General features: G+C 37.3%; 1 protein-coding gene across 19 annotated transcripts in view; it reads left to right on the forward strand.

Moving 5' to 3' along the window:
• MAPK8 (mitogen-activated protein kinase 8) overlaps window positions 1–27,876 on the forward strand; it is a 103,327-nt gene that overhangs the window by 69,665 nt on the left and 5,786 nt on the right. For 17 of the 19 annotated variants that reach the window (XM_046652629.1, XM_046652628.1, XM_046652626.1 and 14 more), the window contains 8 exons: window positions 3,451–3,580; window positions 7,816–7,874; window positions 7,961–8,099; window positions 19,866–20,031; window positions 23,570–23,641; window positions 24,972–25,154; window positions 25,450–25,574; window positions 26,141–26,204. In XM_046652629.1, the coding sequence (XP_046508585.1) occupies window positions 3,451–3,580; window positions 7,816–7,874; window positions 7,961–8,099; window positions 19,866–20,031; window positions 23,570–23,641; window positions 24,972–25,154; window positions 25,450–25,574; window positions 26,141–26,204 (938 nt within the window). Of the gene's footprint in view, window positions 1–3,450; window positions 3,581–7,815; window positions 7,875–7,960; window positions 8,100–19,865; window positions 20,032–23,152; window positions 23,225–23,569; window positions 23,642–24,971; window positions 25,155–25,449; window positions 25,575–26,140; window positions 26,205–27,876 lie in introns of all 19 variants that reach the window. The other 2 variants (XM_046652615.1, XM_046652634.1) reach the window with 2 other exon arrangements.

The following is a 27,876-nucleotide window of genomic DNA, read 5'->3' on the forward strand; positions in this document are numbered from 1 at the left end:
AAAAGCTCCACTTAGTCATCACTTTCATACTATGATGAAACTCGGGAAGTTCAGAAATCTCATTTTACACTGGGGATTGAAGTCAGCTAATATCATTTCACTATGTATGTTTCAAAACTCAACTATATCTTTAAAATTGATTTACAAGCTAATTTCTACAAAAGACCTAGGCTTTTATAGATCAGCATAATTCCTCATACACCGAAATGCAAAACATTCTTTGGGACAGTTATACTAATGATTTTAGATTACTAAGTTAGCATAATAAGCTAGTGTTTTAGGAAATTCTAAGCCTCATTCAAGCATGATTATATCTTTGTTACCTCTTCTTGAACCAGATTTGTTTCGGAATCTATTAAAAGATTGTAAGTGTTTACCATTCTACAATTCTCCCAGGTTCTAGAAAAAAATATTGCACATGTATGCAAAGAGACTATACATAGGGCTATTCTTTGCAGCACTATCTGTAATAGCAAAATTGGTAACAGCATCAAATCTATCAGTAGGAGAATAAAAAATTGTCATATATTCATATGATAAAATACAATATACAACATTTAAAATGAAGTGGAGCCAAATGTATCAACAAGGATAATCTCAGAAATGTAGTGTTGAGTTTTAAAAGCAAGATGCAGAATATACAAACATTACCATTTATATATAGTTTAAAATATGAAAACAATACTCTATATTTATAGATTCATACGTATGTAGAAAAGTATAAAAACATTCATAAACGCCAAACTCAGGATAGTGCTTACCTTTGAGAATATAGAGAAGGAAGGGGGCTTTACCTCTGACAGTAAATTTCTTTTAAAAAAAACTCAGAGCAATTATGGTAAAATATTAAAAATCTAACAGATTTATCTAATGGGAACAATAGCATTTGTTTGCTTCTGTATTCTTGAAGTGATTTACAATATTAAAAATTACAGAAGTTGCATTGTTTTATAAGCATTATTGGCTGGCTGGTTGTCATTTTAACCAACGACAGATTAAATTTAGAGAAAATAATGTGGCAAAGTCAATATGGAAAAGATTCTGAAAGCCAGCGTTTGGTTCAGAGTCCAGCTCTTTGATTGAGTAACTTTGTGACTCATGGCAAATTAACACTTCTAAGCCTGTTTTTTCACTTAATTTACCTGGTGGTTTTGAGGGATATGTTGTTTATAAAATACTTAATAGTGTTTAAAAATATGTTAATGTTCCTGTACCTTCACTTATCCTCAGGTAAGTGCATTTTGAAGTGTGTATAACAGAATTTAAAAAAAAACTACTTTGCAAGGGACCTTAAGCCATCTTAACCAGCCCCAGGATTAAGGAATAAATATCTTCAAATTTTTGGCTTTTCTTTCATAATCGACTACTATAAAATGACTACTATGAAATAGACAAATATTAAACAAAAAAATTTTTAAACTCAGCATTGTGTTACTATCCATATCAACTGAAGAACTTAATTTTTTTAAGAAAGGCATTATTTTGGGCCCCAATCATAGTTAATAAGATTCACTGGGTCTGGGGGCCAGCCCTGGTGGCCTAGTGGTTAAGTTCAGCGTGCTCTGCTTCAGCAGCCCAGGTTCAGTTCCTGGGCATGGACCTCCACCACTCTTTTAGCTGTCATGCTGTGCTGGCGGCCCACATGCTGAAAAAGAGAGGAAGATTGGCATGGATGTTAGCTTCATTGGGTCTGGATTGTGGTCTCTGAATCCAAAAACAAAATACGTATTTCTAATATATGTACATTTAAGAATCAATAATTAGAAGTCTAAATAACTTGGATACAAAATACTGTAACCTACTCAGATACTTTTGAACTTTTAGTTGAAATATTACTTTGATTTAGCTAAAAGGAATGAATTTAATGGTTAAAAATTAAACGTAATTGGGGCTGGCCTGGTGGTGTGGTGGTTAAATTTGTGTGTCCTGCTTCGGCGGCCTGGGATTTGCCGGTTCGGATCCTGGGCACAGACCTACACCACTTGTCAGCCATGCTGTGGCAGCAACCCACGTATGAAATAGAGAAAGATTGGCACAGCTTTTACCTCAGGGCCAGTCTTCCTCACCAAAAAAACAAGCAAAACAAAACAAAAATAAAATAAAATAAACATAACTCATCTGAAACAGTCAAAACTTCTAATCATTTTGCATGACTCCTAATGTTTTTGGGCTTTGGTTTTTTTTTTTTTTAATTTGGGAAGGATATATCTGTAAATATGGCATTTTCTAAGTAAAGGTTATAGTATATAAATATATATATATTTCAGTATGTAAATGTGTGTATATAGGGAGTAGTTAGTAGTATATATAGAATATGTAGATGTGTCCATTTGTGCCGATTCAGTACCAGTTTCTTAGTACATATATTTCTTCGCTACATTTGATATAGTGAGATAGCTACAAAACAAACTTAAGCGTCTAGTTTGGTGAGAGAATCATTTTAATCAATATGCTAACTGTCCAAATATTACATGAACAGAAATAATCTTTTATAGTATGTTAGGTGGTCCAGTATGAAAAGCATGGCCTCATGTCTTAGTCTTCTAGTCTCAGCTGTGCTTTGTCTGGTTCACCTTGGGCAGATTACCCAACCTCTGGCTCTGTATCAGTCAGTGGTGAGTCCAAGTGATTTTTAAAATCTCTTTCAGTCATAATACTCTATAATTTTAAGACATTTTACCTTATTCGTGCTTTACTTTCTCTGACCTGTCGTTTGCAAAAGGTGCCATTTGGTCAACATCGTACAGTAGAGGAAGATATGAAGAGTGATGAGTATAATGACCTATTTCCCGGAATTATAGGTGTTTCATTCACAGTTATGAAGCAGCTTTTGATGTCCTGAAATCTAGCATTCATGTTTATAAACACCTCGATTTTTAATTCCTCCTCCACAACAAATTTTTAAGTGCTTACTTTTCATATTATAAAGTAATCTTTCATGTTGATACCTCTGTATGTACCTTCCTCTTTCTGTATTGATTTTGTCGTATCCAAAGAGGGTGGAAGTGACGTACTTACGTAGAATTCTTCAGCAAATATTTTGAGTAGAATGTACGACCACCTGTATTCTTTATCTTGTCTTCATTGGTATAGGTGCAGGGTGAAGGACTCCTTTAAGCGTTAAGCTATCTGTTGGCTCCGGATACTCATTAAACGTCTGCATTGAGTGCCCGTTGAGTGCTAGGTGAATCTTGGAGGCACCCAGTGAACAAGCAGAGTCTGTGTCCTCACAGTCCGTAGTTGCTTGGATCCATTAGCATTTTAAGACGCAGTTAACATTGTTGGAATATGCTGTAATGGGTATGGAAGAAACATGTTGAACATCAAAGACTGAAGGTGATCCAATTGCATTTATCTTTGGAGAAACTGAGGCATCTGCATGAATGTTCATAAATTTAGTTTTGCAGGTTTTTAAGGTTTTTTTTGTTGTTTTTGAATTTCTTATTGCAGTGCAGCTTATGATGCCATTCTTGAAAGAAATGTTGCAATCAAGAAGCTAAGCCGGCCATTTCAGAATCAGACTCATGCTAAGCGGGCTTACAGAGAGCTAGTTCTTATGAAATGTGTTAATCACAAAAATGTAAGTCAACATTTCAGAAAATTTCTTAAGTATAGATGAAATCAAGATTTGTTCATGATATATGAATATCAAAACCTTTTAAAATATTAAAATTGTTTTATACAATTAAAATACTTAGATTGTTCTTCTGGATTAAAATATTGTTAAAATGGGATATATACCTACAGTGTGAGTTTTTTTCAGCTTTATTAAATTATATTAAAAGAAAAATGGCTTCTGAAATTTAGATTGTGTAATTTTCTGACACTTAATTTGCTAAAGAAGTTTTAAAGACTTAAGAACTTTATTTAGGCTTGATCTCATCTTCTACTTTTTGTTTTCTGTCAGGCTCACAGAGATGAAATTGTTCCCATTATACTTTGACACTGGAACTTTATTTGATAATATTGGATGTAAGATTCAAATCATTTCCTCCTACCCCACTCCCTCCTCTTTGAGTGATGCCAATATTCACTGGTCACTTTCTGTTGAGGATAGCGTAAGAAAAGGCATGGAGATAAGGATTAAAGTCAGTCAGTGAGGGGAAGAAGTCGGCTCAGCCGTTCTTGTTCTAGATAGGAGCCAGGCATGTTGCTTATGCTGGTTTTGCTGGTGGCCTCCTGCCCCCACGTAAAGCTGCTCATGCCCTTTGTAGCCTGTTTCATAACGATGGTGGGAATTTTGCATTGAGGAGATGGCCAGTGACTCCTACCTCCTGAGCCTGGGTGACTGCAAGGATAGATGGTTTCATTGACTAATTGGAGGGCGTGGAAAGCTTGTTTAACGTGCTTTTAATCCTCTAGTCAGGGTGGGCACAGATCCATCGAAGGACTATGCTTGGCATGTAGAAGAGTGCTGGCACAGAGTAGGTGCTCAAAACGTATTTGTTCAGTGAATGAATGTAACGTATAGGGAAACCAGGATTGGTAATGGAAATTTTCCGCTCCCTGACGGATGGATGTTTTTGTAATTTCTCACCTTTTCAGGTTTTGTGTTCTGCACAGATCATCTGTTCATTGGTCTTAAATATCTTTGTTTTTTCTCACTGTCTTTTTTTTTTATTGTAGTAAAACATACGTAACATAAAACTTAGTATCTTAACTATTTTTAAGTGCACGGTTCAGTGGTACTAAAGTACGTTTATATTGTTTTGTGGTTCCCACTCTTTTCATAGATAGTTTTGAGTTTCTTTTTCACCTCGGTCCCTTATCTCTGAATGCACTTAGATCTGTCACCTAGCACACAGTGCTGCGTGTCTCACTGAATCCTGTGAGAGGAACTGAGACATGTCATGTCTTCTTAACTGTGGACATTATAATCCTATTTGGAAATCAGGTCACCATTTGACTCACATTGTCTAAGCAAGTTTTTCCTTGTCACAGGCCTACTCACAGGTCACGTCTTTCCCATCCTTTAGTTTTTCTTTTTCTTTACGTTTTGGAGAATAAGTACAGTACTTTGTATTTCTCCCTATTAAATTTCACATTTGAAATTTTGTTCCCCTTCCTGAGCTGTTGGGGATTGCTTTTTTCTTCTTTGTTCTGATTTTTCCCTTGTGGGCTTCTCTTCTCGTTTTCCTCAGGATACCTTCATAATACCTGGATTAGTTCGTTAGCAACCTTTGAGTATACTGCAGAAATTACATGTCTAACTAGAAAAATTATCCAGCTCTCCCCAGGTCTTCTTCATGTGGATATTACTACTTTTTGAAATCTTCATATACTGTTATATCTGGTTGCATTTCTCTGATCTGCTGCTGCTGTTCATTGTTATAATTTTCTTCACCAAAGGAAGTAAAGTTCCCAATGAATTTTCACCTGTTCCTAGTAATTGTTTCTTCTTTCAGAGTAGTCATACACCACCCTCTTATTCAGTCCTTGACATTTTTTTTGGTTGTCCAGTCTATGAATGATATAATTTCCTTTATTTCCCTTTTTGGGAAATAAGACGGATGTCTGTTTTAGTCTCTTTTTATAACAGCTTTATTGAGATACAAGTCATGTACCATACAATTCACCCATTTAATGTGTACAATTCAATGGTTGTTAGTGTATTCACTGATATGTGTGACTGTCATCACAGTCAGTTCTAGAATATTTTCATAACTTCAGAAAGAAACTATATCCTTTAGCTCTCATTCCATCATCTTCCATTATTCTCAACTCTAAGCAACCACTAATCTCCTTTCTGTCTCTATCTGTCTTTCATCTTTAATACCACTCTTCTACACTAGGATTCCCCAGATAGTAGAGAGAACAGTTTTACTGTTTCTCCAAATCTCTAAGTGTACAGTTCGTCTGGTTAGGAGATATGAATCCATTTAGAGCAGCTGGGTGCTTGTTTTATTATCACTTCCTCTATCTTAAACAAACTTGTTTTACTCTTTCAGGTCTGTAAATTATTTTTCTGAATTTATTCACTGAATAAATATTTGAATGTCTCCGATAAGCAAAGTTTTATGCTTAAATTAATAACATACATTCTGCCTCATGAATTTTAAGTCTAAAAAACATTCCCATCCATAAGTATAATTGTTAACAAACATTTTAAAAATGTATGTCAGTATCTTCCTATATGCCAGTGCTGTAAAAGGAAGACATCACACTTCTTTCTAATAAGGATTCTGGTGTGGTTGGGACAAGGCTGTTACGAAAATGAGACTATACTACAGTGTGTTAAATGCCATAATCACATGTAAGATACAGTGGGGACAAAGTAGAGAGAAAATTCAGTTCCGTCAAGGACTAGGGGTTGTCAGCCTCTACAAAAGAGGTCTATTTTGAAGGTAACTGAATTCATTAGGTAAATGACAAGCATAGAGTATAGTATGTTTAAAGGCATTGAGAGTCTTTAAAAACATTCTTTAAACTGATTTAGTATGGCTGAAGTATCAAGTTTAATAGAGGGCTTAGCAGGAGCTGAAGTGGGTTGATGTTCTGCAAAGAAGTTTGGGAATCTTTTCGTTGGCATTAAGTTTTTGAGGAAGTGAGTAATATGATCAAGTCTTTGTTGTACCATATTATAGGCAGTAAAATGGTAGCTAGATTTGCAGAAAACCATTGTTAGGGAACCTAATGTTAGCAGTAATTATAGCACGAACAGTCCAGATGAGATGTTCGAATCCTCAGCACATATAGTAGCACAGGGAAAGGAAAGAAGAGGTTGAAGTTCAGACTGACGATAGAATGGGATAGCATTCTTTTAAATGGCTGTTATGCTGCAAATGCTGAAAAAGGAGTCAGAAATCACTCTGAGCCTGCTATTGTAAAAGAGAAGGCACTCTGGAAAAGTAAGGGGTTTGAGTGGCAATGATAATGAGTTCCGTTTTATATTTGTGAGACTTCCATGTGAAGTGACAGTGTATGTCTGAGACTCATAGGCTAAGCAAGGACTTTTAATGCATATTTGGAAATTACCCACATAGAGATATTTGAAGAAAAAGACATACATAATATCATCCATGGAAAGGGTGCAGATGGAGAAAAGCAGAGGATTAAAGACAGAGTGGTGGAAAGAGGGCATGCCTGGGGACGAGCCAGTGATATGCTGGAAATGAGGAAAACTGGGAAAGGGCAGTGTTGTGACAAACCGGGGGGGAAGAGCTGAGATTATACAGGCCTGTTGAGTTGGATAAGAACCGGCAGAAGCTATGTAAGATTTGCTTACAAGTTATGTAGAGGATTGTTTGATATAGGTCCTTGATAATTGAGTATTCATAAATGGAATGGATTGTGTAGAGCTCTTCTGTTGATAGTGTTGTTTGTTTTAAGGTTTTATTTTTTTAGAGGAGTTTTAGGAAGTTACAGAGATGGTTCATATGCCCTCTGCCCCTATACATGCATAGCCTCCTCCGTTATCAACATCCTCCACCAGAGTGGTACGTTTGTGACAATCAGTGGACCTATATTGACACATTCTTGCCACCCAAAGTCCGTAGTTTACATCAGGGTTCCTTCTTGGTGGTGTACATTCTATGGGTTTGGACAGGTATATAATTACGTATAGCTATCATTATAGTATACAGGCTATTTTCACTGCCCTGAAGATCCTCTGTGCTCTGCTTTCCTCCCTCCCCCCAACCCTTGGCTGTAAAGTTTTAATATATGAAATAAAAGTGACTACTTGAGCTTAGAACATAAAATTTGAAAAATTTTACACTCATTGTGGATTCTTTGTAAACCCATGTATTTGCAGTTCCCAAATGAAAGTATTATTGAGCAGTTTTTAATTTTTCTCTCTCTCTGCTTTTGCCATAGATAATTGGCCTTTTGAATGTTTTCACACCACAGAAGTCCCTAGAAGAATTTCAGGATGTGTAAGTGTGACAATTAAAATGTTATTCTACATTATTCTGAGATTGTTGCTGTACACTTTAGCTGTCATCTTTTTTCACCCATGAAGTTACATAGTCATGGAGCTCATGGATGCAAATCTTTGCCAAGTGATTCAGATGGAACTAGATCATGAAAGAATGTCCTACCTTCTCTATCAGATGCTGTGTGGAATCAAGCACCTTCACTCTGCTGGAATTATTCATCGGGTTAGTAAAAAGAACTATGATCATATTCTTTTTTTAATAATTCATGTAACATAAAATTAACCATCTTAAAGCGTATAATTCAATGACATTTAGTGCATTCACAACATTGTACAACCACCACTGATATCAAATTTCAAAATATTTTCATTGCCCCGAAAGAAACCTCATACCCATTAAGCAGTCACTCCCCATTCACCTCCCTTCCGAGCCTCTGGCATCATACCAGTCTGCTTTCTGTGTCTGTGGGTTTCTCTCTTCTGGATATTTCATATAAATGAAATCAAATAGTATGTAATCTTTTGTGTCTGGCTGCTTTAACTTAGCATAGTGTTTTCAAGTTCCTTCATGTTGTAGCATGTATCAATAATTCATTTCTTTTTTGTGACTGAATAATATTCTGTTATATATATTTACCACATTTTGTTTATCCATTCATTTGTCAATAGACATTTGGGTTATTTCCACCTTTTAGCATTTTGGATACTGCTGCTATTAACATTCATATTCAAGTGTTTGTTTGAGTTCCTATTTTCAGTTCTTTTGGGGGTCAACCTAGGAGTGGAATTGCTGGGTCATGTGGTAATTCTGTATTTAACTTTTTGAGGAACCACCAAACTGTTTTCCACAGTGGCTACACCATTTTACATTCCCAGCAGCAGTGTACGAAGATGCCAGTTTCTCTGAATCTTTGCCAATAGTTAGTGACTTTCTCATTCTAGTCATCCTAGTGAGTATGAAGAGATATCTCCATGTGGTTTTGATTCTCATTTCCCTAATGACTAATGATATTGAGCATCTTTTCATGTGCTTATTGGCCATTTATATATCTTCTTGGGAGAAATGTCTATTCAAGCCCTTTGCCCATTCTTTAATTAGGTTTTTTTTTCTTTTTCTTGTTGAGTTGTAGGAGTTCTTTATATATTCTGGATACTAGACCCTTATCAGATAGATAATTTGTAAATATTTTCTCCCATTTTGTATGTTGTCTTTCTTGATATCCTTGGGTGCACAAAAGTTTTTAATTATCATGAAATTCAGTTTATTTTTTCTTTGGTTGCTTGTGCATTTGTTGTCATGTGTAAGAATCTACTGTTAAATCCAAGGGCATTAAGATTTACCCTTATGTTTTCTTCTCAGAGTTTTATAGTTTTAGCTCTTACATTTAGGTATTTGACCCATTTTGAGTTAATTTTTGTATATAGTGTGAGATAAAGTTCCAACTTCATTGTTTTGCTTGTGGAAATTCACTTGTCCCAGAACCATTTATTAGAGAGACTATTATTTCCCAATTGAATGTCAAGGCACCCTTATTGAAAATCAGTTGGCCATAGATATATGGTTTTATTTCTGGACTCTTATTAGTTCTATTTCATTCGTCTGTCCTTATACCAGTACCACGTTATTTTGATCACTCTAGCTTTTGGTAAGTTTTGAAGTAGGGAAGTCTGAGTCTTCCAACTTGATTCTTCTTTTTTCAATATCGTTTTCACTCTTTAGGGTCCCTTGTGATTCTGTATGAATTTGAGTATCAGCTTTTCCATTTCTATGGAAAAGGCCACTGGGATTTTAATAAGGATTTCATTGAATCTGTGGATTGCTTGGGTAGTTTTGCCATCGTAACCATATGTAGTATTCCTATGCATGAGCACAGGATGTCTTTCTACTTCCTTAGGTTGTGTTAGTCTGCTTGGCCACTATAATAAATAGACTTGGGTGACTTAACGCAACAGAAATTTATTTTTTCAGAGTTTTGGAGTCTAGAAGTCCAGCACCAAGGTGACAGCAAGTTCCTTTTTGGGTGAGACCTCTCTTCCTGTCTGCGGGAAGCCACCTTCTCTCTGTGTCCTCATGTGTCCTTTCCTCTGTGCATGAGCGGGGAGAGAGAGAGAGAGAGAGGTCTGGTGTCTCTTTGTCTTCCAAGAACGCTAGTTCTTTTGCATTAGGACCTCACCTTAGGAGCTCATTTAACCTTAATTACCTCCATCAGGGCCCTGTCTCCAAACAGTCACATTGAGGGTCAGGGCTTCCACATGTGGATTTGGGTGGGAGGGACTCACGGCAGTCTAGAATATAGATCTTCTTTAATTTCTTTCAGTGATGTTTCATAGTTTTCAGTGTGCAAATCTTTCACTTCCTTAGATAAAATTTTTCCCTAGGTATTTTATTTTTTTGGAAACTATTATAAATGGAATTGTTTTCTTAGTATCCCTTTCAGATTGTTCACTGCTAGGATATAGAAACACAACTGATTTTTGTGTGTTAATCTTATATCTTCCAACTTCGCTCAGTTTATTCTAATAGGTTTTTGTTTTGTTTTGGGTTTTTTTGCCATTTTCTGTATATAAGATCATACCATCTGCACGATAGTTTTATTTCTTCCTTTCCCTTGGGTGTCTTTTATTTCTTTTTTTGTTTTTTTTTGGCCCAGTTGCTCTGGCTATAACTTGCAGTAGAATGTTGAATAGAAGTGGCATAGGTGGACAGAAGAGGTTTTCAGTCTTTCACCATTGAGTATGATCTTACCTGTGAGGTTTTTCATGAATGTTCTTTGTCTGCTTGAGGAAGTCCCTTCTGCGTTGGAGTGAGTCACTTTGTACAGGCAGGGGGCACAGACCCGGCAAGACTGCCCTCACTTCAGATACCAACCGCAAGGTGCCCAAGACTACCCTCACTTCAGACCAGCTGGCTACAAATTTGGGTTCCCCACAGCCACCCTCAGGATCAATAATTCACTTGAATGACTCACAGAACTTCGAAAAGCACTATGCTTAAAATTATAGTTTTATTACAGCAAAAGGATACAAATTAGAACCAACCAAAGGAAGAGATACGTAGGGCAAAATCTCAGAGAGACCCAACATGGCGATTTCAATCAGTCGTCCTCTCTCAGCCACAAAGTATGAAAATGCACACAGAGTATTACCAACCAAGACAGCTCACCCAGGCCTTTGGTGTCCACAGTTTTTCTTTCTGCTCAATCACGTACTGCTTGCCTGGCTAACCTTTAGTCTCCAGCTCTTAAGGTTCACACTAGTACCTTTAGTCTCCAGTTTCTCCAGAAGTTGAAACTGACGTGTGTCTCTAAGCCCCAGTCATAAATCACATTGTTAGGCTGGACTGTGGCCAAAACCCCCAGCAAACAAAGACACTGCTGTCAGTCAGGACGTTCCAGGGGCCTAGAGGTCACCTGTAGCTGAGGGCAAAAGCCACACTTCTCTTTACATAAGATTAATTTTTCACCACATACCTTCTATTCCTAGTTAATTGTTTTTATCATGGAAAGGTGTTGGATTTTGTTAAGCACATTTCTGCATCAATTGAGATGATCATGTTTGTTTTTCCTTGATTCAGTTAATGTGGTATATTACACTGATTGATTTTTGTATGTTGAAGCATCTTTGCATTTCTGGGATAAGTCCTACTTGGTCATATTGTATAATCCTTTTAATATACTATTGGAATTGCTTTGCTAGTACTTTGTTGAGAATTTTTGCATCTCTGTTTATAAGTGATATCGATCTGTAGTTTATTTTCTTGTGATGTCTTTGTCTGGATTTGGCATCAAGGTAATGCTGGCCTCAGAATGAGTTAGGAAGTAGTCCTCTCCTGTTTTTAGGAAGAGTTTGAGAAGGGTTGGAGTTAATCTTATTTAAATGATTGGTAGAATTTGCCACTGAAGCCATGAGCTTTTCTTTTTTGGAAGATTTTGATTATGATTCATTCTATTATTGTAGGTATGTTCAGGTTTTCTGTTTCTTGAGTCAGTTTTGGTAATATAGTTTGTTTCTAGGAACTTGTCTGTTTCATCTAGGTTATCTAATTTGTTGGCATACAATTTTTCATAGTATTCTCTTATTAATCCTTTTTGTTTGTATAAACTCCATGGTGATGTCCTCGCTTTCATTTCTGATTTTAGTTATTTGCATCTTCTCTCTTCTTTTTCTTAGTCTAGGTAAAGGTTTGTCAATGTTGTTGATCTTTCAAAGAACGAACTTTTGGTTTTGTTGATTTTCTCTATTGTTTTCCTCTTCTCTATTTTGTTAATCTCTACTTTAATCTTTCTTATTTCCTGACATCTTGCTTTGGAATTAGTTTGCTCTTCTCTTTCTAGTTTCTTAAGGCAGAATGTTAGGTTATTGATTTGATATCTTCTTTTTTAATGTAGGTGTTAATAGCTATAAAACTGCCCTCTGAGCTCTGCTTTTTCTGCATTCCCTAAATTTTGGTGTGTTGTATTTTCATTTTCATTTATCTCAAAGTATTTTCTAATTTCCCTTGTGAATTGTTCTCTGATTTATTGCTTGTTTAAGAGTATGTTGTTTAATTTCCACAAATTTCTGGATTTTCCAGTTTTCCTTTTTCTTGATTTCTAGCTTCATTGCATCGTTATCAGAGAAGATATTTTCTATGATTTCACTCTTTTAAAATTTATTGAGACTTGGTCTGTGGCCTAACATATAGTCTGTCCTGGAGAATGTTCCATGTACACTTGGGGAGAGTATGTATTCTGCTGTTTTGAAGGGAGTATTCCACATATATCTATTAAGCCTAGTTGACTGATGGTGGTATTGACATTCTCTCTTTTCTTACTGATTGTCTATTTGGTTATTTTGTCCATTAATGAAAGTAAGGTATAGAAGTCTTCAACTATTATTGTATAACTGTCTGTTTCTCCCTTCAGTTATGTCAGTTTGTGCTTCCTGTGTTTTGTGTCTTTGTTGTTAGGAATGTATATGTTTATAATTGCTATATCTTCCTGATGGAGTGACCCTTTTATCAGTATTTATTGTCTTCCTTTGCCCCTTATAACAATTTTTGACTTATAATCTGTTTTGTCTGATATTAGTATAGCTGATCCACCTCTTTGTGTTTCTATTTGCACAAAATACCTTTTTCCATTCTTTCACTTTCAACCTGTTGTGCCTTTGAATTTAAAGAGAGTCTCTTATAGATAGGCTATAGTAGGATCATGTTTTTTTCTTTCTTTTTTTTGCTGAGGAAGACTAGCCCTGAGTTAATATCTGTTGCCAATCTTCCTCTTTGTTTGCTTGAGAAAAATTGTCCCTGAGCTAACATCTGTGCCAGTCTTCCTCTATTTTGTATGTGGGTTGCCGCCACAGCATGGCTGATGAGTGGTGTAGGTCCCTGCCCGGGATCCGAACCTGTGAACCTGGGCTGCCAAAGCCAGGCATGCCAAACTTTAACCACTGCACCACAGGGCCAGCCCCAGGATCATGTTTCCTTTAACCCTTCTGTCATTCTCTGACTTTTAGTTAAGAGTTTAATCCATTATGTGTAAAGTGACTACAGATAAGGAAGAAGTAACTTCTACTGTAGTGCTGTTTGTTTTCTGTGTCGTATCTTCTTGTCCCTCAGTTCCTCCACTACTGCCTTTTTTTGTGTTTAATTGCTTTTTTTGTGCTGTGCTATTTGATTCTTTTCTCCTTTCCTTTTCTGTATAGTTTTCAATCTTTTTCTTAAAGGTTACCTTGGGGATTACAAGTAACCTCAAATTTATAACAGTATGTTTTGAGTTATTACCACCTTAGCTTTAATAGTAAACAAAAACTCTGCTCATATACAATCTGTCCTTCCCCCTTTATCTTGTCGCAAATTACATATTTATATGCTGTGTGCCCATTTAGATAGATTTGTAATTACTGTTTAATGTATTTGTGTTTTAAATCATATTGGAAAAAAACAGGAGTTAGAAACCCAAAATACAATAATACTGACCTTTGTATTTACTTAAGTAATTACTTTTACCAGTATTCTTTATTATTTTTTATATGGCTTCAAGTTACTGTCTAGTGTCCTTTTATTTTCACCTAAAGGACTCCCTTTAGCATTTCTTATAGGGCAGGTGTACTAGCAACAAACTCCTGTAACTGTTATTTATCTTAAAATGTCTTAATTTCTTCTTTATTTTTGAAGGGTGGTTTTGCTGGATATAGAATTTTTGTTTGGTGTTTTTTTTCTTTCAGCACTTAAAATGTGTCATTTCACTGCCTTTTGGCCTCCATGATTTCTTTTGAGAAGTCAGCAGTTAATATCATTGAGGATCTCTTGTGAACAAGCTGCTTCTCCCTTAATGCTCTCGATTCTCTTTTTGTCTTTGGCTTTTGACAGTTTGATTATAAGGAGTGTCAGTGCACATCTCTTTGCTCTTCTGTTTTCTACAGAAGAATTTCACAAACACAATAATACTGGGATAGTCTAACATACTCCCTTAGTGTAGATAGATAAAGTGGTAAAAATACAGTGTAACTATGGAAAGTTTACATGGTAAGTTTGAGCTAATAAGAGACATACTAGGGTCTGTTACCTATGATGAATAATATGGCTTTATCTTAGGTCAGCCTATCTGGGAAACAAACTCGGATGCAGATATACGTGTTAGAAGTTTACTGGGGAGTCTCCTCAGGATCACCATCTGGGGGGGGAGTAAAGGAAGTAAAAATGGACAAAGGAAGAAACTGAATTAGGTGCAGTCACTCCAGAGGCATCAGCTGGTGACTCCACCAGACTTTTGCCCTGGGGAGCAGCATGACCTTGGAAAAGGTGGCTCGCTGTAGCTGAGGGCAGTTCCTAGAGAGAGATTTGTCAGCAACCAACACTGCCAGCAGCTGGAAGAATGAGTGCCTCAGTCCCCAACAAGGAATTAGAGCAGGCCTCACAGCCCCCACTAGAGCATCCCTGGTGCTCCTTGTTCCTGCTTCCTGGATACAGTAAGTTCTGGAGACTCTTCCTCCAGGATTTTATTTGATGTCTGTTCCACGAGTTAACTTAGAAGAAGTTTAATGGGATAAACTATAGCACCCACTTCTGCAGCTGGTCTTGAGGCCACAATTGTTACTCAGCTCTGCTGCTCCTTCTAAGCTAATCTCTCTGTTGGTCTGAGATGGCCGCTTGGTAAAATACCTGCAACTTTCCTCCCTTAGGGGGTCACTGCAAGTCCTGGTGGGGGGTGGAGTTCTACATAGTTACTCAGTGACCCAGCTGAGTGAGGCTCCACTGTCTAGATCATTGCTGGCCACGGTGTCAGAGGAAGAGAAAGCTGGGTGGTGTGGACTGGCTCCTCTGAGCTTTGGCCTGGAGGGGACATGCATCCCTTCTGCTCTAAGCCCATTGGCAGAGCTAGTCAAGGACCTGCCTCATTGCAGGGGAACTGGGAAACAAGAGGAGGTTGACTTCAGAATGGTGGTGAGCACCTGGCTCTGCCACGGTCTCCCTTTTTGGTTATTAGCCATTCCTGCACTCCTTTTATTCCACACCTACTACATAGTCACCCCCTCCTTAGGGGGGATAACTCCAAGTCCTTGTCCGTCAAGGTATTGAGCTCCAAGTAATACATAGTAATCTCTACATCAAATCCAGACGTTGTTCCTTTTCATCCCAAAACATTGGAACTACAGTGACCAAATTATCTGCCCCCCGCCACCCATCTCTTTCCCTTGCACCCATCCCCCAGATGTGGTGATCAGATAGGGCCAGGGTAATCGCAACAAGCAATCCTATTTGGGAAATTGAAAAATACAGTCACTGGTTATTTATGATTTGCACTTTTATTGGGCAGATGTTGTGAGCATCCCCTGCCCTGGGGCTGGAGAATATTCCTTGGTGAGGCCCCGAATCTGATCTCTGCAGGAGCACTCTGTCCACTGTTCTCTGTGGGACCGGCCGCCCCTGTGGAGAGCCTTTCTTTCCCACTCTCCTCCTTGAATATGTCTGAAGTAGGTAGTAGAAAATGTGTTCTCCTTGGGGGCTGCTCAGCTTTCTCAGCTTCCTATCTGAAAAAGACTGGGGGCCCAAGTGTCATTTCAAGGCAGTCCTTCTCAACCTGGACACTATTGAGACTTTGGATGAATAATTCTTTCTTTTGAGGGGCTGTCCTGTGCATCGTAGAATGTTTAGCAGTATTCTTGGCCTCTACCCACTGGATGCCAGCAGGCTTCCCCAGTTGTGACAACCAAAAATGGCTCCAGACATTACCAAATATCTCCCAGGGGCAAAATTGCCCTGAATTGAGAACCACTGGTTTAAGGCTAGAACAGTCGCAGAATTAAGATAGTACGGCGCTCTTAGAAACTATGGAGGCTTCTTATCTTTTTAATCACAGTTCTTTTCCAAACACATTTGTTAGCCCACTGGCTATATATTCTTGGACCCAATGTCTGCCTTTAAGCTTTCAGGCTTCTAGTGGCAAGTCTGAGGCATTGTCATTAATTGAAAGAGTCTGCAGGTTTTTTTCCCTCAAAGGCTTTCAGAATTATGATGTGAAAATGATGCATAAGAAACAAGTCCAAGGTATCAGTGGCTTAAAACAGCATTTATTGCTCACTCGGGGTCTGCAGCTTGGCTCTGTGGTACTGCTGCAGATCATGGAGTCTGGTTCAGGGTTTGCTCCGTGTTCAGGATTTGGCATGCAGGCTGAAGGAGTACCTGCCTGGGGTGCATCCTTTCCTCACGGTGAAAGAGAAGAGCAAGAGCCAGGCCAAATCAAGCAGCACCTTTAAAACTTCTCTTCAGGTTCGGTGAACTCGCGTTCCCTCACATTTCATTGGCCGAAACAAGTCATCTGACCAGGCCCATCATAGGCCCATCAATACGGTGAAGGAGTGTACTGCGCTGGGAGGGGGAGATATTGCTGAACAATCCATCTGGTTTTTTTGAAGGGTCTAGTAGCATTTAGCTTTCCCAGAATGGCAAGGCCCCGAAATTCTAGACTCTCTGTTCCCTTTCATTTCTTCTTTTAAAGTGGCCAGTTCTTTCAAATGCAGCCAGTAGCCACCAACACACTACTAAAGTTTTGCTTTACAGTCTCTTCTGTGATCCTGTGTTTATAATAGTAACACCCCACTCTTGGCACCAATTTTGGTGGTCAGGATAGACTAGTGTAAAGGAAAAACATTCCTATGTGTCTTCTTTACTGTCACACTACTACCGTATTACTTCTGACACCAGGTGTATGATGGTTTTTCACATACTGAACAATTCTCAGATTCTCTGGGCACCAACTGTGTGTCCTACAATTTAACTCAATTCTGACACTGTCTCCCTTGAGATAGCATCAGATCCCACACGGGAAGGGCTCAGTCCCACAAGACTGCCCCCACTTCAGATGCCAATCACAAGAGCAGGTTGTTACCTGTGTTTCTGACCTACTGGCTATAATTCAGGTCCCATGACCCTCTTCTCAGGTTTAATTAATTTGCTATAGTGGCTCATAGAACTCAGGAAAACATTTTACTTACTAGAGTACTGGTTTTATTACAAAGGACTTAACTCAGGAACAGCCAGATGGAGAGATGCGTAGGGCAAGGTATGTGGGAAGGGAAGGGGCACGGAGCTTCCATGCCCTCCCTCTCTGGACGTGCCACTCTCCCAGCACCTCCATGTGTTCACCAACCTGGAGGCTCTCCAGACCAGTCCTTCCAGGTTTTTATGGAGGCTTCATCATGTAGGCATGGTTGATTAAATCGTTGGCCATTGGTGATTGAACTTAATCTCTAGCGCCTCTCCCCACCAAGGGAGGAAGTCTGGGCTCAGCAGTGGCACGGAAAAGTTCTAACCCTCTAATTACTCTGTTGGTTCCTCTGGCAACCAGCCCCCCATCCTTTGGGGCTCTCCAAAAGTTAACTTATTAACGTAAACTCAGTTGTAGTTGAAAGGGACTTCTTATGAATAACAAAAGGCTCTCCTATCACCTATATTGCTCTTATTAGGAAATTCCAAGGGTTCTAGGAGCTCTGTGGCAGTACTTGGACAAAGACCAAGTATATATTTCTTATTATAAATCACAATATCACAGCTAGGCCATGCCAAGGTAACAGATAAACCCTAAATTCTCAGTGGCTTAACACAACTAAGGTTTATTTCCCACACTGCATGTCCAGTGCAGGTCATGGTGGGTTGAGGACTCTGCTTGACAAGGATGCTCAGCAGCCAAGGCTGACAGAGAGTCCAGTGTCTAGAATGTTACTAATCCCCAAAGCAGGAGAGGAGACAGCAGGGCCCACTCATACCCCATTGACTAGAACTAAGGCTGGAAAAATGGGGGAGAGAGGATGGCCTATTAGGTAAGTTCCACTGCCTCTGCCACAAATTCATACAAATTCGATTTTTCGCCTCTTATATAGTTAGCAGTGTTACTAACATCTGTAGAAAGGTGTATCTTGATATATAAGGATGAATGTCAGGTAATATTCTTTGAGGCAGTTTTTGACAATTTGTTTTTTCTTAGCAAAAAATACCTACTCCTAAAAAAAATTGCTTTTGCTCTTGATTTTTCCAAAATAACATGTTTAAACTTGGAATCTTTATTTCTAGACTAGAATGCAGTAGTATGAAGAGCCCTTAATCTTTAACCATCACTGTAGACATTGAAGTAGTGTCAGAGCTTTTGATGGTTATTCTTGAACATGAAGAGTTACTTTGTATTTTAGAAATGGTGGCGACGTTGTATTTGCAGAATGGCAATAATGAAAATTTTCATCTTCTCTTTCACTAAGCCTTTTTCTTTTTTTTTTTTGAGGAAGATTACCCCTCAGCTAACTACTGCCAATCCTCCTCTTTTTGCTGAGGAAGCCTGGCCCAGAGCTAACATCTGTGCCCATCTTCCTCTACTTTATACATGGGATGCCTACCTTGTCCATGTCCATACCTGGGATCTGAACCGGTGAACCCCGGGCTGCCAAGAAGCAGAACATGCAAACTTAACCGCTGAGCCACCGAGCCGACCCCTCACTAAGCCTCTTGATATCTATTTTTAATTTGATAAAGCCCTTAGATTACGTATCTTCTAAAGCCACCCATGATTGCCTATCAAAATACGCTAAAGACAATATACATGCATTCTGAATATAGATGTTACAAAAGTAATCATTGTTTCAGGCCAGCCTTTTTTTCTTTTGTATTAATCACTGGTATTCAGTGTATGTACTGCACATCAGTACCAGTAATGGACTGTATGTGTGTTGTGGACATATGCTTGCTTTCCTTGGTCTCTTGGTTCATAATAGGATTCGGCAGAGCTAACAGGCAAAGTATGTTGAACGTGCAGCCATATGCTGCTGTCTTCCTTTTAATGATCCAATAGCAGAGATCCTTAAGGTCAGGGTTAATTGGAAAATTCTTCACAAAGACATTATTTAGTAGCATCAAAAGTAAGTAATCGTGTGGATTTGTGGCGACAAGACTAGGGTGTCCTATCTCTACTGCAGACGAAAATTTTATGAACAAATTTGCGTGATTTTGTGTGGGAGATCAGTGATGGAAAGATTGATGGTGACTATTTCGGTCTTTTAGAATTGAATGTCTGCCCATTTCAAAGGTCAAATGCCATTTGCTTGGATGGACATAGAATGGCCCATTGTTGATTTGTAATAGCTATATAAAGCTCATTGTGACTTTAAAATGAGATTTTTTAAATGCTGATAATTCAGTATACAAGTGAATATAAATGCTAACTTAGGATTCTCTTTCTTTTGCCATAATAGTTATTACCAAAAATTTCTAGCTAATCATAATTTCTAGCAGGTAAAACATTACTAACTTGTCTGATAACTGTGTATATTCATAAATTTAAAATGCCATAAGCTAATTTGTCAGTTTTGCCTATTATGATGTTTCTGTGTAGTGATACCAGTTCTAGTGAGGGAAATGAACACTTAGCATGAATTGTTTTGCTGGTGATCTGATAACTTGTGAACTGCAAAATACTTATATGTATCATAGCAGTGATTTTTTATTTTTACTTTTTTGAAGGACTTAAAGCCCAGTAATATAGTAGTAAAATCAGACTGCACTTTGAAGATTCTTGACTTTGGACTGGCCAGGACTGCAGGAACTAGTTTTATGATGACACCTTACGTAGTGACTCGCTACTACAGAGCACCTGAGGTCATCCTAGGCATGGGCTACAAAGAAAACGGTCAGCAAACACTATTTACTTGAAATACTGTTCTGATTTATTTGCTTTTATCAGATTTCTTATGTAAATATTTAAGCTGAAGTGCGTAGAGTTAAACGTGTATCACTGTTTGAAATGTTTATCAAGAGGTTGAAAGTATGAATTTTGTCATAAATCTTTGGAAAAGCTTGAGGCCCCTGTTTGTTTAAGTACAGATACGTAACCATCAATAGTACCTTTGGATAAAGAATTTGTTGCCATGGCCCCTGAGCCAAAATATATGCCATTTGCTTGCCTGTAACTTGAAAATGAGCATTTCTAGCATGGGTTCAAGGAAGTTTATACTGGACTGACAGTTGATCTTTAGTAGTAATCCTAGTTTGCCTTAGTGGTATTTGCACATATTTCCAAACTCATGAAACTAAAGTTAATAGCAGTAGCACTTAGTGTAAACTCTAAGAGCTACTATAAGGCCCCTCTGCAAAGCTGATGGATAGTTAATTAAGGTGCCCTTTTGGAGGAAAAAGTGTTTCATCAAAGCATTGTGTCCAGCCTTAAAGAAACGATATTATGTGTGAGTATATTTACATATATCAGCTTTAGAGTTAAGCTTGAAGAAAATTACCAGGCATGCATTTCATGAATTTAAAAAACTTTTATACTTACATATGTTTATACTTAATTTAAGAAATTTTGTTCGATCTCAGACATTTAGGAAGTGAATAAGTCTGCATAGGATTTTGTTGACTTAAACTATAACTTTTTAAGTGTAGTAACTTTATTCAAAATACTCCCTGAAAAAAGACCTAGACGTTTTTTTCCACAAGGAATGTGGAGCAGCACTTCACTCTGAGTCAGGAAACTGTATTAAGTCAACTTGCAGGATTTTTTAATAAAATATAGCATTGAGGATTTTAGCTTAATTTCCTTTTCTGAGCGAATTAAAAAAAATGCTTTAAATATTTACTATCATTCTTCTTAAATAAACATGCTGTTCTTTTTTCTTACTCTACCTAAAAACGTCTTATACCCTGTAGAATCCAGTAGGTTGGATTTAGTATTAGACGCATTCTTTTTCTTTGAGAATTGATACTTCAGGTGACCAGCAGGAAGGTTACTTTTGCATTTGCTGTGAAACCACTTATTGTCACAGATACTGTATAGTGTCACTCAGTGTCCCATAAATGTGATCTTGGGAGATAGCTCTCTACCAGAAATTAGCACAAAGAAAAACTGTCATATATAAAGAATTGACATGCTTTCCTGTCTTAGGTAAGAATTACGTAGATCACCTTAGTGCCTTTTTTCTTTGCCCCAGGAAACTGAGTCAATTGTCCTACTTCATCATGATAACTCCATTAGCCAGTGAGGTTAAACATAAGAACTTTTAGTGACACACCCCACACCCCCAGCTCCTCCCCACCCCCACCTGCTTTAACACTTTGTTTTATCTATCTTTTATTGCAAGCTCCCTCAAAGCTTTTTGGAAAGTGTGATATAACAGAATATATTTAAAGTGCATAGACTGAACAGTTAGACCTTCTGAAGCTAGTTTCGTGTATGAATCAGGCTCATTGTGTTCCGAGAAAGTCTTCACTGACCCAGACAGGATCTTCTCTTGTGCTTGCAGCTTTCAAAATCTGTTTAAAAATAGGTTTTTTGTAAGGTTACCTGCGTAAGTTGTGTCCTGGATTTAACTAAAGCTCTCTATAACATCTCTAGGGAAAATTATTGTATTAGAGTTTTGCCAAAAATGAAAACCCTGGAAAAAACTTTTCTCTGAATCGATTTATGAATATTAACTTTTCCTCTAAAATTTTGTCTTTGAAAATTGTCATACCATAATATAAAAAGATTTGTATGTATTTTAATATGACATTTTAGAGAAAATTTAGTTCCAAAGGATTTCCAAAAATATATTCCCAATTTAGCTCCTAAGATTCTCTAATGAACTGGCAGTCTCCTTGTGAGCGTATTAGAAAGTACAGGCTTTAATTTCCTAAGTCCTTCAGCATGGATAAAGGGTGTATCTCTCTCTCCAGCATCCATTCCTGCCCTTTTCCTCTTTTGCTCTTAAAGAATTAGGGCCTTCAAACTTCAAAAACAAATTAAGTTTCTAAGGCTTTCCTTTCGAATTGCTCATCCTTCCCCTCGTCCATGAAACTGCAAGCCTCCTCTTATCTGATTTTCAAACCCAAAGATACAAAACGTTAGGGTATGTGTTAGTTTTAATGAAACAGGTGGGGATCCCCAAATCGCCTGGTTCTGTGTCTAGCAGATTCTTTTCAGCATTGATTAGAGCTCCCATTTAAAGTTGATGAAGTCAGTAAGGTAAGACTCTTTGTAGATAAGAAATCTGTGGGCGTTTTCATCCTGTCTCCAGCCAAAACTAACTTCTTAAACCAAAAGCACTTGGTTTTATGGGCTTAATAAACTTTAGGTGGAAAACATCTGAAAATAGATCTTTCAGTAAGTTTTCTTCATTGAGTGTTGGTTTGCTCTGTATGCATTTGTTCATTTTGGATTAGTTGGGTAAATGTAGCATGACGTTGCCAAGAAAATAACGGGCTTTCAATTCAGAAGAAACAACACTTCTCGAATCAGTTTATGAAATCCAGTTTGAAAATTTCTGAAGAGCTTCAGATTAGCTTTTTAACTGTAATTATTCATAGAAACATATTCTGTTAAATATTTTAATATACTAAATTGTTTCTGCTCATGCTTTTTTCTTTTATTTGACTTAAAGAGAGGGTATAATGCACAGTTGAACCTCAAAATAGTATCAAGATTTTATTTCTTAAATTGTGCTACCTCGTATACATTTTCCCTCTTATTTACAAAGTTTGTGTTTGATTCTATTTCATGTTTTATAAACAAATTTTCAGTGACAAAATGTATAGGTTTTTAAATTATGTGATTTCTGTGCATAGCTCTCACTTTAAAATTAGATATGTAGTTAAAAGGCCACACTTCACGTTTGCTTTTGTGAATCAAGCCTTTTGAAAAATATTTTGTTTTAAATTATTCCATTAGCTAAAGTTCAAATCACTTTTTTCTTTTTGTGTATATAATGCAGTCATATTATGCTTCTTTGATTTTAACGACCTTTTGCTTTGCTTTTCCTTTTGTGCTGCAAACATAGTGGATTTATGGTCTGTGGGGTGCATTATGGGAGAAATGGTTTGCCACAAAATCCTCTTTCCAGGAAGGGACTGTATCCTTGTGCTGCTGCAGCGGTTTGACAGCCAGCTGCTGCGCTTCCGCGTGCCCTCTAAGGAAACGAGTGTGCTGCGTTCACACATGCGGGTTTCTTTGTGGCTGTTAGAGTCCAAAATTGCTGAGATAAGAAGCTGAACTATCCGTAGGCTGCATCTGGCAGTAGGACATACAGTCTCTGCTGGTAGTTAGAGCACATTCACTGTCACTCATCTTTATTTTATACTGCTTTCTATAATTTTAAAGCATACATGGTGTGCGTTGTTTTTTTTTTTTGATGTTTATATATTTTTTTTATTTTAACCAAAATCTTTATGTTAATGTCATTGCATTTTGTTTTCAGTTGACATTTGGTCAGTTGGGTGCATCATGGGAGAAATGATCAAAGGTGGTGTTTTGTTCCCAGGTACAGATCGTATCCTTATCTTTGGCCTAAAATGTAGTTTCTGAAGGTCAAAAAATGTATGAAAGCACTTCAGCTTGGTCAGGTATAATGTATTTTGTCTCTCCCTAATAATATGTATTATTGTTAAATTACTCTTTCAAAATACCACCTGCTATTTGACATAGACTTGCCTTTCCCTCATTTATTGATTGTTTCATATGTTAATTCTGACAGTTGCTGAAGCTCATTATCTGCAATTACTTGCTGGCTTTGAGTTGATTTATTTAACCTAAATCAAACATCATGGCTTGCATTAAAAATTTCTAATAATTATTCACTTGAGTAAGTCTAGAAGTACTTAGGACTTAATATGAATTTTGGAATTGTTTGTTGCTTCTGGTCATCCTTTTGTTTTGTCCCCCCACCTCCTTTTTTGTTAATGTTCTGTGTATTTTCTGTCTTTTGGTTGTTGTCTCATTACTCGACATAACATACTCATCTGAGAATTTCAGCAGTTAATAGTTTTATATGGTGATGAATAGATTTGGGTTCATGCTTTTTGTTCATCTGACTGTTTTTAATATTTACATTAGTGTGACCTGTCATGTGTGTATCAGTCAGTAACGCTGAGAAGTGTTGGAGGAGGAGTGGGGAAGCCATGTTCACTGGGTGGCCGTAAGGAAGTTTGAGATCTCAATCTGCAGGGAAGACTTGGAGCGTAAAGTCCAGGAGGAAGGAGACCAGGGAATCCTAACCTTACAACTTACAGCAATACGGGATCATTTTCCTAAAAGGTTCAGAACCTTAAAAAAATCTTATTAACCTAAGCTAAACAAAGAATAGCGAAAGAAAAGCCATCATTTTTATTGCTACTACTTATTTTCCGTTAGTATAGAAAGCTCAAAAAAGCAGGGCAGATTATAAGAAATATTTCTTAGCCTCTAGGAAATGCATTTACATTTTCTGATAAGCTGGGAAAAAGGGTTAAGTTTGTATTCTAGAATTGTGTACAGTTTACGTTTAGAGTCCCTATGGGTAGTAATTGTCATTATTGTTTGAGTCACTTATCATTTGTATTTACAATTTGTGACTTTAAGCTTCTATTTTTATGATAAAATCAGTATTAGCAGACACACACACACACACACAATAAGCAAGATTAACAAAGTTTGTTTATTGATCCTTTCTGTCCACCTACAGTCATTGCCTTTTGCAAGGTGCCTGTAAGATACAAGATTTATAGCTGCCACATTCCTTCTTAGGATTTTTTAAATTGCCATTTTCTTATTATTTTAATATGAATGTGACTAATGTGTTGAACATTAGATACAGAGTATTTTTCTTAGCTACTTGCTATTAGATATTGATCAGTGGAATAAAGTTATCGAACAGCTTGGAACACCATGTCCTGAATTCATGAAGAAACTACAGCCAACAGTAAGGACTTATGTCGAAAACAGACCTAAATATGCTGGATATAGCTTTGAGAAACTCTTCCCTGATGTCCTTTTCCCAGCTGACTCAGAACACAACAAACTTAAAGGTACTTTTTATAAATATATATGTTTAACTCCATTTGGTGTGTGTGCGTATGTGTCCATGTTCTTATGAAACATAACCCAAAGTTATCTCTGGGTGGCGGAACGAAGTGAGGTTTTAGTTATTTTTTTCTGTAATTTTATGTTTTTTAATCATATATATGACCTGATTTTATAGCAAAATCTGTTTTTCTTGAAACATATACTTTTTAGTAAATGATAATTTCAAGTTTCTAAAATTTGTTAATAATTTGAAAACCTTCGTGAAATGCGTGCACATTAACGTCATTATTTTTGCAGCCAGTCAGGCAAGGGATTTATTATCCAAAATGCTGGTGATTGACGCGTCTAAAAGGATCTCTGTGGATGAAGCGCTCCAGCACCCGTATATCAATGTCTGGTATGACCCTTCGGAAGCAGAAGCTGTAAGTTCTTTTCTTAATGTTTGAAGAATGTATTGTACTCTCAGAGTTAGAATCAAAGTTAGGTTTTGGAGGCAGCTTTTTAATTTTAAATTAAAATATAGATAAATGATGATGGCCTTTCGCTGTTTTTACATGAAAAGTACCTTAAGTTCATGAGCACATCTAAGCACCTTTGATACAAAATAAAATTACCTCCCACTGTTTCTTGCCTTCTTTCCTTGATAGCTGATCTGATGAGCTACAGTGTGGAGTGCTTTCAGAAAACATCCTAATTTAACTATAAAACAAATTAGTGTGTCCAATGCATAGCACAATTCTGTGATACAAACAAAATGTGGCAATTTCAAAAACTGGAAGAAAAGAAAGACAAACTTAAAGTCTTTTTTCTGTCATGAAGGAATCTTTCAAAACTCATCTCTCTACGTAAGAAGATGGTTGATGATGGATCAGTCTTGGTCTACGCTGTATTTTTACAAGCCTTCTGTCTGGCTAATATTTCAGATAATTATGAGAGTTTATAGACTGCCAGTACACTGACTTAATTCTTGTTGCCTTATGTTTTTCAGCCACCACCAAAGATACCTGACAAGCAGTTAGATGAAAGGGAACACACGATAGAAGAGTGGAAAGGTAACACTTACCAGCTTCTTAGAGGGGAAGCTGAAAGAGCTTCTGGGTTTTTATGTGGATTTATTCATCATTTTAGGGAAATTATAGATATTTCCTATTATTCGTAAGTGATGTTTGGTAATGTGATTGTTAATATTTTTACAAAAGTAGAAATTAAGTCTCCTTCCCTCCCTGACTTAATCCTGATCTCTCATGTTCCCCACCCCAGACACAGACACATTTAGCGCTTTCTGGAATTTTTATGTTCTTCCATAGTCTACAAGTATACAGGTGTGTTTAGTGTCTCTCCCTTGTCCCCTCCCACCCTGTTTTAATCACAAATGGTTTTATACTGTGCACACTTGCTCTGTTGGTATAATCACGTCTTAGAGATTCTTCTCTCTCTCTCCACGTATCTGGCTCATTTGTTTAATAGCTGGTTAGTGTTCTGTTGTGTGGCTGTGTCACAGGATCTATATCCAGTTCCCTCTTGAAGAGCGTTTAAGTTGTGTCCAGTCTCTTATTGTTACAAGCAACTCTATAATGTTCTTGTGCATGTGTGAGAACATGCCTGTAAGAACAACCCTACAAGAAGATTTGCCAGGCCGAAGGATATTTTTAAATTATTTCCTAACTACTCTTAAAAGAAATTGTAGCAGTTTACACTGCCCATCAGCATTGTGTAGGAATGTCTCCGTTACCCCTACCCTCACCAACAGAGTGAGTTAAGTTTTAATCTTTGCAAATCTAATATAGTAGTTTTATTTTATTTTGAGAATGTGGTTGAACATTAATAATGCTTGGATAGTCATGGAAATGTTAAAATATCTCTTTCTTTAGAAGATTCCCTGGGACATTTGGGCCAGGTAATTTTTAGGTTCTGTTTGCCTCCGTTTGTGGTATTGTCATTTAGTGTTTTGACCACTTTTGTAGCTATGTGACTTTGGGCAAGTCACTTGGCCCCCTTTCTCACCTAATCTTAAAATGCAGAGAAGACGTGTTATTAAGAGCTGGTGCCTGAATACTTGAAGGCTGGTGAGCTATAAACCCGAACAGGTAATCCATCTGTAAATTCAATGGGAGGAATGAATTTGATTCTTTCTTCTGAGGGGTAACCTGAGATCAGTTTTCTCTGAGTTGACTTTGGAAGACATATAGTTAGATTCTGTGGAGCCCACCGGAATGATAGGACTGGCAAGAACCTAGTGCATCTGTATATGTAATAAGTAACATACAAGGGTATTATTACTGAGAACCAGAGTATGTATTAACATATCTAACCTGATATTTTTATATATCATTACGTTTACAATAGACAGTTATGGTGTTTCATGAACTCTTAAAAGGCCACCAATTGTAAAACACATCATTATGTACCACTAAGAGAAAACACTGCCAGTTACACTGCGTGATTGATAAGATGCAGCCCAATTTCAGATACTAAACTGTGAAAAAAAGCACATCTTAAAGTCAGTGAAACATAGTATTTTCCTTTGTATAAGGATAGATAGATCTGAGATTTTTGGTTACTCTGAACATGTTTACCTTTATTCTGTATCTTTTTCTCCTAGCCCCAAGTGCAGTTCAGTAATCACCCACAAACTGCCTTTTACAAGATCTGCTTAAGAGTTTTATCATAACAGAAAGAAAAATCCATTGCCAAAGCCATTAGCTACAGATTACTTTGTCTAGT

This window comes from Equus quagga, chromosome 2 (assembly GCF_021613505.1).
Source record: "Equus quagga isolate Etosha38 chromosome 2, UCLA_HA_Equagga_1.0, whole genome shotgun sequence".
In the NCBI taxonomy this organism is placed as follows: domain Eukaryota; kingdom Metazoa; phylum Chordata; class Mammalia; order Perissodactyla; family Equidae; genus Equus; species Equus quagga.